The following is a 13,329-nucleotide window of genomic DNA, read 5'->3' on the forward strand; positions in this document are numbered from 1 at the left end:
AAGGCAGGTGAGCGCATGAACTAGGCGCATGCGCGCATGAACCGAGCATGCATGTGCGCGACAAACCGGTAGTAATATAATCCGAAACCCACCTCTGCTGGAAACATGCTGGCAAACAGGAAGCAGGTAAGCTGGCAAAATTTGAACAAAAACAAAGGGTGGATTCTCCCTGCCCCCAATTTGGAGAAATGCTCCTTTTTTTTTTCCTCCTTCTCAGGAAAGGTTTATCAGCTAAGTTTGACAAGGAAGGGAGGAACTGGGTGGATTCCCTCCCCTATTTGAATAAATGCTCCTTTTTTCTTTCTGCTTCCCAGGAGAGTTTTCTCTGCTAAATTTGACCAGGAAGGGAGGGGCTGGGTATTCTGCCAAACGTAGCAGAGAAAGCTCTCCTGCAAAGCAGAAAGGAAAAAAAGGAGTGTTTCTTTAAATGGGGGAATCCAGCCAGTGGTGGGATTCAAATAATTTAACAACCCGGTCTCTGCCCTAATGACCAACTGGGCAGGTGTGGCTGGGTAGTGGGCACCAGGTGGGTGTTGCCAGGTGGGTGCAGAACAAGTAACCCCAGGCAACTGGACATGGAGACAATTTGGCACCGTGCCAGAACAAAAACCACTTGGAGACCAAAGATGGTATTCAGCCAGCTCAGACCAGTTCCTTTCTCCTTCTCAGGAAAGGTTTATCAGCTAAGTTTGACAAGGAAGGGAGGAACTGGGTGGATTCCCTCCCCTATTTGAATAAATGCTCCTTTTTTCTTTCTGCTTCCCAGGAAAGGTTTATCAGCTAAGTTTGACAAGGAAGGGAGGAACTGGGTGGATTCCCTCCCCTATTTGAATAAATGCTCCTTTTTTCTTTCTGCTTCTCAGGAAAGGTTTATCAGCTAAGTTTGACAAGGAAGGGAGGAACTGGGTGGATTCCCTCCCCTATTTGAATAAATGCTCCTTTTTTCTTTCTGCTTCTCAGGAAAGGTTTATCAGCTAAGTTTGACAAGGAAGGGAGGAACTGGGTGGATTCCCTCCCCTATTTGAATAAATGCTCCTTTTTTCTTTCTGCTTCCCAGGAGAGTTTTCTCTGCTAAATTTGACCGGGAAGGGAGGGGCTGGGTATTCTGCCAAACGTAGCAGAGAAAGCTCTCCTGCAAAGCAGAAAGGAAAAAAAGGAGTGTTTCTTTAAATGGGGGAATCCAGCCAGTGGTGGGATTCAAATAATTTAACAACCCGGTCTCTGCCCTAATGATCAACTGGGCAAGTGTGGCTGGGTGATCATGTGACTGGATGGGTGTGGCCAACTTGATGTCACTCACCTCCCCACCCACCTGGGGTCTCCTCCCAACGCCCATCCCCACCTTACCCCTTCCCTCCCAGCCACTCCCAGCCATGCCCGGCTGATGGAGCTACTAGTTTTCAAATAAAAAGAATGTTCGCCTTGTGCAAATAAACAACAAATATCTTGACTTCAGGTTTGACGCCTCTTGCAAAGTATTACTGCTCATTCTAGTCTCCTTTCCTGCTAACAGGTCCATCTCAGATTGTAATTTGCTACATCTCTTGTCTTTTGCATCATTCTATGAGAGATTATTCTGAAATGTTATCTGAGATGTTGGCAGATTTACAAGCTTGTTTCCTCCAATCCTATTTTTGCATGCAATTCTTACAAGTCATTCTGACATTCCTTCCTCCTTTTCAAACAAAGAAGTGGTTAAGATGCTGGCCTAGAATCCAAGAGACTCTGAGTTCTAGTCCCATTTTAGGCTTGAAATAATGACTGAGTGACCAGTCACTCTCTCCCAGCACAAACCACTTCTTAGTCACTGGCCCCAATGGAAAGGGTGCGCAACTTGGGCGTTCTCCTGGATGGACGGCTGTCGTTTGAAGATCACTTGGCGGCCGTCTCCAGGAGAGCTTTTTACCAGGTTCGCCTGGTCCGCCAGTTGCACCCCTTTCTTGACCGGGATGCCTTATGCACGGTCACTCATGCTCTCGTCACTTCTCGTCTGGATTATTGCAATGCTCTCTACATGGGGCTACCCCTGAAGTGCACTTGGAGACTTCAGCTAGTTCAGAATGCAGCTGCGCGGGTGATTGAGGGAGCACCACGTTGCTCCCGGGTAACACCACTCCTGCGCAGTCTGCACTGGCTACCTGTGGTCTTCCGGGTGCGCTTCAAGGTTTTGGTTACCACCTTCAAAGTGCTCCATGGCTTAGGGCCCGGGTACTTACGGGACCGCCTGCTGTTACCACATGCCTCCCACCGACCCGTGCGCTCTCACAGAGAGGGTCTTCTCAGGGTACCGTCTGCCAAGCAGTGTCGGCTGGCGGCCCCCAGGGGAAGGGCCTTCTCTGCTGGAGCTCCTACGCTCTGGAACGAACTTCCCCCTGGTTTACGCCAATTGCCTGACCTTCGGACCTTTCGCCGGGAACTGAAAACTTATCTATTTATCCAAGCAGGACTGGCCTGATTTTTAAATTCTAAATTTTAAATTTTAAATTTTTTAATTGTAATTTTATTGGGTATTTTATATGGTCAATTGGACGGTTTTAATTTCGGCCTTTTATTGAATAAGTTTTTTAATTGTTATTTTAGTGTGTATATTGATTGTTTTAATGTAGGCTGTACACCGCCCTGAGTCCTTCGGGAGAAGGGCGGTATAAAAGTTTAATTAAATAAATAAATAAAATAAATAGATTGTGGTTGTGGGGAAAGTAAGAGAGGAAGGAATATTAGATAAGTTCTCCACCTTGAGTTCCTTATAAATAAAGACAAGGTAAACATCTAACAAAATAAATAAATCATTTGTGAGAACGATGCCCTTCTAAAGGAGAAGGGGTGCTGACTGCCTTGTCACATGCCTTACACTACTGATTTTTTTTTCATTTTTATCCACTTTATTTTTCTCTACTTTTTGATTTATTCTTCAATGATGACATAGCCCAGTGATGGCTAACCTTTTCTGTGTGCACGCGTGCCTGAACCCCCAAAATGCAAGCTGTGGGCAGCCCCCGTGCCTGTGCGTGCGCCCCTGCACACGCCCTGCCCCCAGCATGTGTGTGATTCCCCTGCATGTGCTCCATGCATGCGTGTGCGCCCCACATAACCCCACGCATGCACATGCAGCCCCTCACATACACCCTGCCCCCTTCGGCAAAGACCCGAAGACCAACTGTTTGTCACCTTCTTGCCACTTTTTCCCAGCAATGGGCCAATTGTTTCCTTGACTTTTTTCTTGTTTTTAACATGTTGGAAGACGCTTTTTTTATTTTCTTTTTAATGATCTTTCACTTTTTATCTAAAGGATAGGATTTTGACAGGATTTCAAAAGCAAATTCAACCATGCCCTTTTTTCTGTTTTATTAATTTTGCCAAACATCTCTCCAACTGACAATAATAGCATTCACAATTCACCATAAAATAGCACAATAAAATACCTCCGATCCAATATTTGAGGGGCTCCTACAAAAACGAGGGGAGTCCATCTATTTTCTAAAACACCAAAAAGCACAACAAGAAACAATGGATGGAAACTAACCAAAGAGAGAAGCAACCTAGGACTAAGGAGAAATTTCCTAGGACCAATCAACCAATGAAATAGCTTGCCTTCAGAAGTTGTGGGCACTCCATCACTAGAGGCTTTCAAAAATAGAAGGGAAAACTATTTGTCTGAAATGACATAGGGTCTCCTGCTCAAGCAGGGAGTTGGGCTAAGAAGACCCTTGAGGTCCCTTCCAACTCTATTATTCTAGGTTCTCTATGTTCTAAATTGGGTGCTTCACAGCAGAAGCAATGCAACTGGCTGGACCACCCATTCATTCCATTCAGGACCTGTATGATCAAGCTGCATCCTGTATCTTTTTCCCCCAGGAAGAAACTAGTAGTAGCCAACACCGCAGCAGCTATAAAAGGTCTCAGGGAACTCCAGGGAGTATCAACTGATCACAGAAGTGTTACTAAATACCCTTTATAATGAAAATGTTTGTATCTTATCCTTCTTCCTGAAGGGAAGAGGTTAATCCCATCCCTAGATGGGCCACTGATGGGTTTCCTGGGTGTTTCCCTGCCCTAATCCTGCCAGTTTCTATTGTTTATTCAAAGCATGTGCCAGCTGCATTCCTGCAATTTTGTTATTGCAACTAAGTATTCGCCTGTTGAGTGGTTCTTGGCTGTCTGCCTGGAGCTATTAACTGAGGGGAGAGAAAAGGAAAAAACCCTCTCTTGTACTTTATTGTCAGCTGGTTCGCTGAACTGCACAAAAAGTTAGCTACCAGTTCGACTGAACTGGTGTGAATGGGCTGAATCCCACCACTGAATCCATCCTTTGTCTTTCAAATTTTGCTGCTTCCCTGCTTCCTATTTGCCAGCATGTCTCCAGGTGATTTTTGTTCTTGCAGGATGCCGAGTTGGCTCCATGTCTAGTTGCCCAGGGTGACTTGTTCTGCACCCATCTGGCTACTCAGACCTGGTGCCCCCCCCCCGGCCACACCCATGTGCTTCCGTCCACCTGGCCATGCCCAGCCAGCCATCCCAAGTTAGTCGCTCGAAGTCATCCATGCCGAGCTGGCAGCACCTAATCCTTTGCATTGACCTGGCCAGGCCCACCCACCCATGCCCACCTGGAAGCACTCAGATGGCCATGCCCACTGAGTCACGCCAGCCTGGCTGCAGTGAATCTTCATAGACCCCTGGCTGAGGCCAGCAGTAAATCACAAATACTGAAAATTGGCTTTCTCACCTGAAAACTTTTTAATGGCCAATCTTCCATTGAGTTAGATCCTGATGCACTTATCTGGAGAGTTCAGCAAAGCACAGCTTGCATTTAAGCATAAAATTCAACCAAGATGTCTGGTGCAACTGAACTCTTGCCTTGTAATTTCTAACAAAGGCAGCAATAGAATAATTCAAGCATGGAGCATCTTATTCTCAATGGCTGTTTGGAAACTGGAATATTTTAAACTAGAAATAGATCATTAAGAAAAACCTTGGCAGAAACTATTGATTTTTCTTTGAAAACAGTTGGAGTTTTTCTCCCTGTAAATCACAAGGCAGCAAATATCAGGTGGTGTGAAAATCTGTGTGGAGTTTCCCAAGATTTTGTTCTACAAAAGTCCCTTCTATTTCAGTACATACCTCTCATGATGCTGTGTAGATAATAGCTACTACTCTGAAATCAGAATTCAAAATGATTTTGATAGGTTAGAGATGTGAGCTGAAAAATACTGAATCCACTTAACAGTGGCCTATATAAACCAAATGCACCATGGGGGAAATTATAGTAAATTTTAATAGTATGATGTGATTATTAAGAAGATGAATGTAGGTTTAGGCTGAAACCATGGAAGTTTGAAAAAACATGTAAAAACTAAGTAGATTATTATGGACTTCTGATCAAAGCTGGGTCTTGATATAAAGGTAAAGGTAACAGATTAACAGAGTTGGAAGGGATCTAATAGGTCATCTAGTAGGTCCCTATACCATTTCTGACAAATGGCAGTCCAATCTTTTCATGAACGTCTCAAGTGATGAAGCTCCCACAACATCCAAAGGCAAACTGTTCCATTGGTTGTTTGTTCTCACTGTCAGAAAGTTCTTCCTCATTTCTAGACTGAATCTCTCCTTGGTCAGTCTCCATTCATTATTCCTTGTCTGGCCTTCAGGTGCTTTGGAAAACAGCTTGACCCCCTTCTCTCTGTGGCAGCTCCTCAAGTATTGGAACACTGCTATCATGTCTCCCCTGGTCCTTCTCTTCACTAGACTAGCCACGTTGACTCTAGGGGGCAGTGCTCATCTCCGTTTCTTCGCTGAGGGAGCCAGCATTGTCCAAAGACATTTCTGTGGTCGTGAGGCCAGCATGACTATACACCCGAGTGCATGGAACACTGTTAACCTTCCCATCAAAGTGGTACCTATTTATCTATTCACATTTCCATGCCTTTGAACTGCTAGGTGGGCAAGAGCTGGGATAAGTAACAGGAGCTCATTTAAGTAAGTGATGCTCAAGTAAGCGGTGCTCAAGGCTCAAACATGGGCTGTCAGCTTTCCAGTTGGCAAGCTCAGTGTCTTTAACCACTGTGTCATCGCACCTCATGGGTCTTCACATAAGGTGCCCCAAATGAAGATCATTTTACCCTGATCATTTGCACCTCGACGGAGGACTCTGAGCTGATTTGTTCTATGATCAGTTTTTCTTCTTCTCGGGGATTCCTTGTAGATTCTCAACATCAAAGACATTCAGGGTGATGTGCTGTGTAATAACAAGAAACCTGCCCTTTTGCTACACCAGGGACTCAGTTAACATGAAAAAGGGATGACACTTTTCTATCATAGTGATGCAATTAAATCTCTGCCAAGCTTAACTTCATGGGCTTGTGTTATCACCATTCCAGGATCCATTTAAAATCTGCCTGCATAACTATATACTGCAGATATTAGGGCACTACAGAGCACTTTAGATTTGCAGGGGAAAATAACAGAATAACAGAGTTGGTAGGGGACTTGGAGGTCTCCTTGTTGGATTCAATGATAGAAGAAACAGACACAGTTCTTTCAGTAACAACAGCTCTTTAGTAGACCAATACAACCCAACTGAGTGCTAGTCTGGCAGTGTCCTCTTTATATAGAGGGCTGCCAGACAGCTTAGCCAATGAGATTCATGTATTTTCCCGCCTTTTTGGAGGACCTGAGTGAAAACTATCGCACACTCCTTATATGGTATATAACACTCCTAGTTCAACTCTCTGCTCAAGCAGGAGACCCTATACCATTTCAGGCAAATTGTGGTCCAATCTCGCCTTAAAAACCTCCAGCGACAGAGCACTCACAACTTCTGAAGGGCAAGCTATTCAACGAATTAATTGTTCTGTCGGGAAATTTCTCCTTATTTCTAGGTTGGTTCTCTGCTCGATTAGTTTCAATCCATTGCTTCTTGTTCTGACTTTGGGTGCTTGACCCCCTATTCTTTTGAATGTGATCCAGTATCCCATCTTTTGCAAGGATGTTGCAGTAGCTGTGAAGGATGGGCACATGAACCCAGGAAAAGATGCAGATGTTTCATTTAATCCTCAACTAGCTAATTTTAGTGTACTTATGATTAAAATAAAGACTAACGATTTTCTATGTCACAAATTCCTCATTTCCTATAGGAATTGTTATGTAATCTGGGACTTTCTCCTGTGTTCCTGGCTTCTGCTGGCAGTATATACTTAAACTTTTAAACTTATGTACTACTGAGTTCCTCTGGGAGTTGAAGTCCTCAAGTCTTAAAAGTTGCCAAGGTTGGAGACCCCTGCTTTACAGCATTCTCTGGGCACTTTACAGTGTCAGTATACTGTCCCCAACAACCTGGGTCCTCCAACCTTGGAAGGATGGAGTCAACGTTGAGCTAGACAGAATTGAATTCCACACTGTGGGCAGAGTTTGCCTGCAATACTGCATTCTAACCATTGTGCCATCATTTTTGGTAGATCTACTGGTTGCCTCCTTTCCTGGAACAGGAGACTGTGAAACAGGAGACTGTGAAACAGGAGACTGTGAAACAGTAACAATTGCCCTTTTTATCTCTCAGACCACTGCAACTCACTTTGGCTGGGGTTGCCTTTGAAGAAGACTTCATATTCTGTACAGCTGTCACACATTGTGATGATTCCTTGCTTTCCAGTGTTAGCCATCTTACCAGACAACAGCTGTTCCTCAGGTGAATTAGCAGCCCTCAGGCCTACAGACTTAATTCTCACAAGCAGATGAAAAAATATTCCTAACATTTAGGAATAATTGCAAGGTCCTGACTGAAGTCCATGATCTACAATTGACGGAAGAAAAAATGCATTTAACGTCTAAAGAACTATTTTGATTAAAAGGAAAAAGAGGCTGTTTTCAAACAGAGTGGTGAAAACATTGATAAAAACAGGGACCAGTTTTTGTTGCAGAAAGTCAAAAAGCAATTCCTTCTGTATGTGATTGGATTGTGTCTAAGAGCTCATGTAGAATGTAATGGAAATGTACTATAAATCTTAGTACAGTGACAAAATTGAATCTTATTATTAATCTTATCTCTGAAAAATATATGTTAAACTTTTTGTTGCCTCAAACAAGTATTTCCTTCTATTAGTGTAAGAGGAAGGATTTATGAGTTATTCTATGTTAAATATGCAATGATACAAAGGTAATTCTGAAAAATCAGTTGTTTATTTTTATTTATTAAATTTTTATGCCATTGATAACCTCTATAAGATTACTCTGGGTGGGGAAGTTATAAATTGTTTGGACTTCCTAATTTTGTACCCACAATTTGCATACAATTGGATAAATAACCCAATGCTTAAACATTCTCCTTGTAATTTACATTTTTTAAAAATGTCAGTTTGACTCATTATCTCTCAGTACAATCTACCTCCCTGCATGTATTTTGGGAGTGGGGTGCAATATTACATCTGAAAAATGAGTCACTGGAATTCAATTTAGAGTTTTGCTATGCACAAATGCACATACATAATAACATTTAAAAATTCTTTATCCAAGGTCATAATCAGATAAGACAAGATTTTTCTATCCCTAAACAATTAAATATTGGGCCTTTGATAATGCGGACATTAGCAATAGAGTCATATCAAGCTTCTCAGGCAAGTGCCTGGAATGGAACAGTTAATTGCAAGAACCATTTATCAAGATATTGATTAGTCAGCGTTATTAAGGAAGTAGCTATGCAGGAATTACGACAATTGCTCTATTTTCAATAAGCAACCTGTTACGGTGATATTGTTAAAAATAAATTAACTACCACAGACATCACAACAATAATATTCATCTTTTATTAATCTTATTCATGATTTAATCATAAAGTGGATATTTAATTTTTCCTTTTGCATCTTACAAACATAAGAATACAAGATCACAGTGGGATATAACTCCAATATGATTTACACAGAATTTATTTTGCAATGATCTTTCTGATTGCAGCTAAAACATCCTGGTTCCTCAGGCTATATATGAAAGGGTTAATCATGGGAGGGAAAATAGTTGTAAACACTGAGTTAATAACAGCCTTTTCTGCTGAATAGGAGGATATGGGTGTCATGTAAGTCAAAATAGCTGCTCCATAGAAGAACCCCACCACACACAAATGGGACAAACAGGTGCCCAAGGCTTTGTGGCTCCTTTCGAGGGACTTCATACTCAAAACCTGCATGAGGATGGCAAGATAAGATGCAAAGATGACTGAAATAGGGATGAGAAAAAGCAGAAGACATCCAAGATATACTGTCTTTTCAAAAGCAGAATTATCTGAACAAGACAATTGTATGAGGGCTGGATACTCACAGAAATTGTGAACCATAACATTAGTCTTGCAGTAGGGAAGAGGCAGGACATAGAGAGAGCAAACCAATGCTTGCACACAAGACCAAAACCAGGTACATAATGACATAATACAGCATATTTTATTCCTCAGGAGGACTGGATATTGCAGAGGCTTACAGATTGCCACATATCTGTCATAGGCCATGGTAGCCAGGATGAGGCATTCAGCTCCTCCCACTGCCAGGGTGACAAAAATTTGGAGAGCACATCCATAGAGAGAAATGGTGTAGCTATTGGTTGCAAAATTCACAGTCATCATGGGAACAATTGCAAGAACTTGGCAGAGGTCCATGATAGATAGTTGACTCAGGAAAAAGTACATTGGGATGTGAAGCCGAGAATCCACTTTAATAAGGAAAAGGAAAAGACTGTTTCCTATCAGAGCAATTGCAAACATGGAATTAATCACCCCAACAAAAACAGTGGAAGATTTTAGATGGAGAAGTCCAGCTAGCACAAATTCTGTCCACAGTGTTATATTTTCTTCTCGCATCCTTCCGTCATTGCTTGAATTTAACCTAATTTTTTTAAAAAGAGTTAATGGGAATGGAAGTTATCTACTTTAGCTCCTTATTTTAATTGTCTACTTTATAGCATTTAAATATGTAGTCAAGAAATAAAACAGAAGAAAAGGTTTTCAAAAGCAAAACCTAACCAGAAAAGAGATTTACAAGCATTAGAAGATTTCAAAAAGTTAGAATACTATTTGTTTGTTTGTTTGTTTATATTCCACCTTTATTATTTTCAAAAACAACTCAAAGCAGTGAATGTAAGCACCTCCTCCCCCTATTTTCCCTGCAAAAACAATCCTGTATATTAACCTTACTTCTGTATATTAAAATCTCTTGTATCAGTTTAGAATTTTAGACACTTATTGAAAGTTCCAAGATGGTGGCAATGGAGGAAGCATTGCTATTAAACTAAGATAAAATGGTAGAAGAAGAGGTGGAGAGGGAAAGATAATAATAATAATAATAATAATAATAATAATAATAATAATAATAATAATAATAATAATAATAATAATAACAACAACAACAACAACAACAACAATAATAATATAATATCAGAGTTGGCAATAAACCCTGGCCCCACCCTTGTCTGAATTGCCCAGTCACCCGCTTGTCTGCTTGCCCGCTTGCCGCTTTTTCCCACCACTTGCTTTTCTGGCCACTAGCTTTTCCCACCACTCAGTGCTGCCGGCCCACCCACCCCACCCCCGCCCTATATAAGTTCCCCTTTTCCACAAGGGCCAGCTACTTCGCTGATGCCTGCCCGCTCAGACACCTCGCCTTGCTCGGATGCCTCGCCTTGCTCAAACGCCTCACCTCACTCGGACACCTTGCTCGGACGCCTCACCCGGACGCCTCCCTCGGAAGCCTTGCCTCACTTGGACGCCTCGCCTTGCCTCGCCTTGTCCCATTTGGATGCCTTGTCTCACCCCACTCGGACACTTCACCTCGCTCAGATGCCTCGCCTCACTCGGATGCCTTGCCTCGCTTGAACACCTCACTCAGATGCCTCGCCTTGAATCTGCCTGCCTGCCTGCCTTGTGCTTTCAATTGGGTAAGTAACTGGTGTTTTGGGGGGGACTTTAAAAAATAGTTAATTTGGGGTTTTTTAGGAATTTTTTTTTAGACATAGCCATTTAAAATATAGGAAGTTTTAAATTTAGCTGCTTTTATCTTCTTCTTTTTTTTTGGTTTACATTTATACCCCGCCCTTCTCCGAAGATTCAGGGCGGCTTACAATGTCTAAAAATATATATAAAATAAAATAAAAAAATAAAATATTTGTGCAGCTTTCTGAGATTTTGTGTGTTTCTGTAGTGTTTTACTCTCACTACACAAACACAAAATCTCACAAAGTTGTATGTGACATTTTGTGTGTAAAGTGTGAAAGTTGGTTTTTGAGCGTTTTGTGACTGTGATGTTCCTGTTTGTTGCAGGGGCCATTTTGGGTGAAGTGCAGCTGCTTTTACATTGTGTGTGAGTCAGTTGTGTTGTTTTGTGTTATGTGTATGTAAAGTGTGAAAGTTGGTTTTTGAGCTTTTTGTGTGCTTTTACATTGTGTGTCCTCAGCTAAAAAAGCTTCTTTTTTTTCCTTTTGCAATAGCAGCCACCTTTAACAGAAAGGATGAAAAGGCAACAGACTTTTATTGGTTTCTTGGCCAAGAAACCAAACTTTGCACAACAACCATCAGAAGTGGCCTTGGATGATCCAAAACCATCCCAAGCACCGCAAGCACCACCACTTCCACCACTTGAAACTGGAGAAAGCAGCAAGTCAAGTATTAAGTCACTCGCCGTGCCCAAAATTGAAAGCATTCTTCCAGACTGCTGGACCATGCAACAGTACAGCTACTTCCAAGAGAAGTTAGAAGTTTAAAACAAGAAACTAGGTTGCAAGTACTGTGGAAAACATGACTTCGCAATAGAAAGCGATATTCATGTGTCCAAAGAATGGAAGCTTTTCAAGATTGAGTTGGCTGGGAAAAACAAGGAAGTGCAGCAGGTATCTCTAAGGAAGAAAATGAGAGAACATTTCATTTTAAAATCGTACACCATTTATAGAGGCAACGTAAAACAAGTGGATCAGGAAGCCATAACAAAAGTAATGGAGAAGGTTTCTGAAAGGTAATATGGCACCACTTCTAAAATGTTCAAAACTGTTTACAGCCTGGCAAAAGCATGCAGACCAATTTCAAGCATCGAGGAATTTATAGAATTACAAACTGAAAATGGAGTAGATCTGGGAGTAGGATTGCATTCAAGGCCAACAGTTATGAAAATAGTTGAGTGCATTGCAAACAAAATTAAAAACCAAATGTTTACCAGCATTATTGAACAGAATTTGAAAATATGTCTGCTTATTGATGAAGCCTCAACAGTATCCTGCAAACCACTTTAGTGTTTGTAAAAGTTGAGGACTCAGAGGACCCACCAACAATTTTTGTTGGGCTTGTTGAATTGAAGAAACAGAGACAATATGTTCTGCAGTTTTTGAAAGTTTACGTAAGTTTGGGTTTACCTGGGACTACCTGCAAAAAAATTTAATAGTGTTCTGCTCTGATGGCGCCAGCGTTATGCTTGGGAGAAAATCTGGAGTGAGCACCAGAATAGCCAAAGAGTTTCCAAACATCATCATATGGCACTGCTTGAACCATCGCCTCCAACTTGTTTTAGATGACACCATAAAGGAAATAAAGCAAGTAAATCATTTTAAAATATTTATTGATAAGATATGCTCCATTTTTCAGCAATCCAATAAGAACTAAATTGAACTTGATGAAATATCCAAAAAACTTGACATTAACACCATAAGGCTTGGTCGAGTTTTTGGGCCAAGATGAGCTGTCTGTAGTTTAAGGGCAACCATAGTTGTGTGGCTATGCTTATGCAGTGCTAAATCAGTATTTTCATGCAAATGCAAAATACTCAGGTATGGCTGCCCATCTGGAAAATAAATATTTCTTAAATGATTTGGCGTTGATGATTGATATTCTGGAAGAAATCTCACTTCTTTCAACTGCACTGCAAGCATGCAATACAGACATCATAAAGGCTGAAAAACTGGTGAGGGGATCAATGAAAGTACTTGAACTGCTTACAAAGGGAAAGGGCCCATATGAAAGAAAAGTTGACAGACTAATTACTTCAGAAACCTTCAGAAATATAAAATTTGTACAAAATCATTGATTTGTTGGACTTCTTCGGGAAAGACTTTAAGGAAGCATCATAACAAATTTGCAGAAATGACTGATGGACTATGAACATTTAAAAACTGGTAGCCAATTGCAAGACACCACAAATAAACTACAGTTTCTACATTTTTTTGTGCCAGAGTACTGGGATGTTGAGGAAGTAGTCGTTCCATGGACAGCAACTGAAAAACTGTGCACATTTGGTGACATTTTCAATTACAGCATTAACGTCAACGACTATAGAGATTTTGTTGAAAATGTGTTAAAAGTTTCGAAGAGGTATG

The 13,329-nt window shown here is 41.4% G+C and overlaps 1 protein-coding gene and 1 pseudogene across 1 annotated transcript; one reads left to right on the plus strand and one right to left on the minus strand.

Moving 5' to 3' along the window:
• Positions 1 to 8,798: 8,798 nt before the first annotated feature.
• Positions 8,799 to 9,835, minus strand: LOC131190411 (putative olfactory receptor 13C6). The gene is made up of 2 exons (XM_058167733.1): positions 9,304 to 9,835; positions 8,799 to 9,166 (listed from the first exon to the last, which is right to left on the minus strand). Exons 1-2 carry the CDS (start codon positions 9,833 to 9,835, stop codon positions 9,018 to 9,020), a joined length of 681 nt encoding a protein of 226 aa, XP_058023716.1. The 3' UTR covers positions 8,799 to 9,017.
• Positions 9,836 to 12,000: 2,165 nt separating this feature from the next.
• Positions 12,001 to 13,040, plus strand: LOC131190412 (E3 SUMO-protein ligase KIAA1586-like; annotated as a pseudogene).
• Positions 13,041 to 13,329: the final 289 nt, after the last annotated feature.

Source organism: Ahaetulla prasina, chromosome 2 (genome assembly GCF_028640845.1).
Source record: "Ahaetulla prasina isolate Xishuangbanna chromosome 2, ASM2864084v1, whole genome shotgun sequence".
In the NCBI taxonomy this organism is placed as follows: domain Eukaryota; kingdom Metazoa; phylum Chordata; class Lepidosauria; order Squamata; family Colubridae; genus Ahaetulla; species Ahaetulla prasina.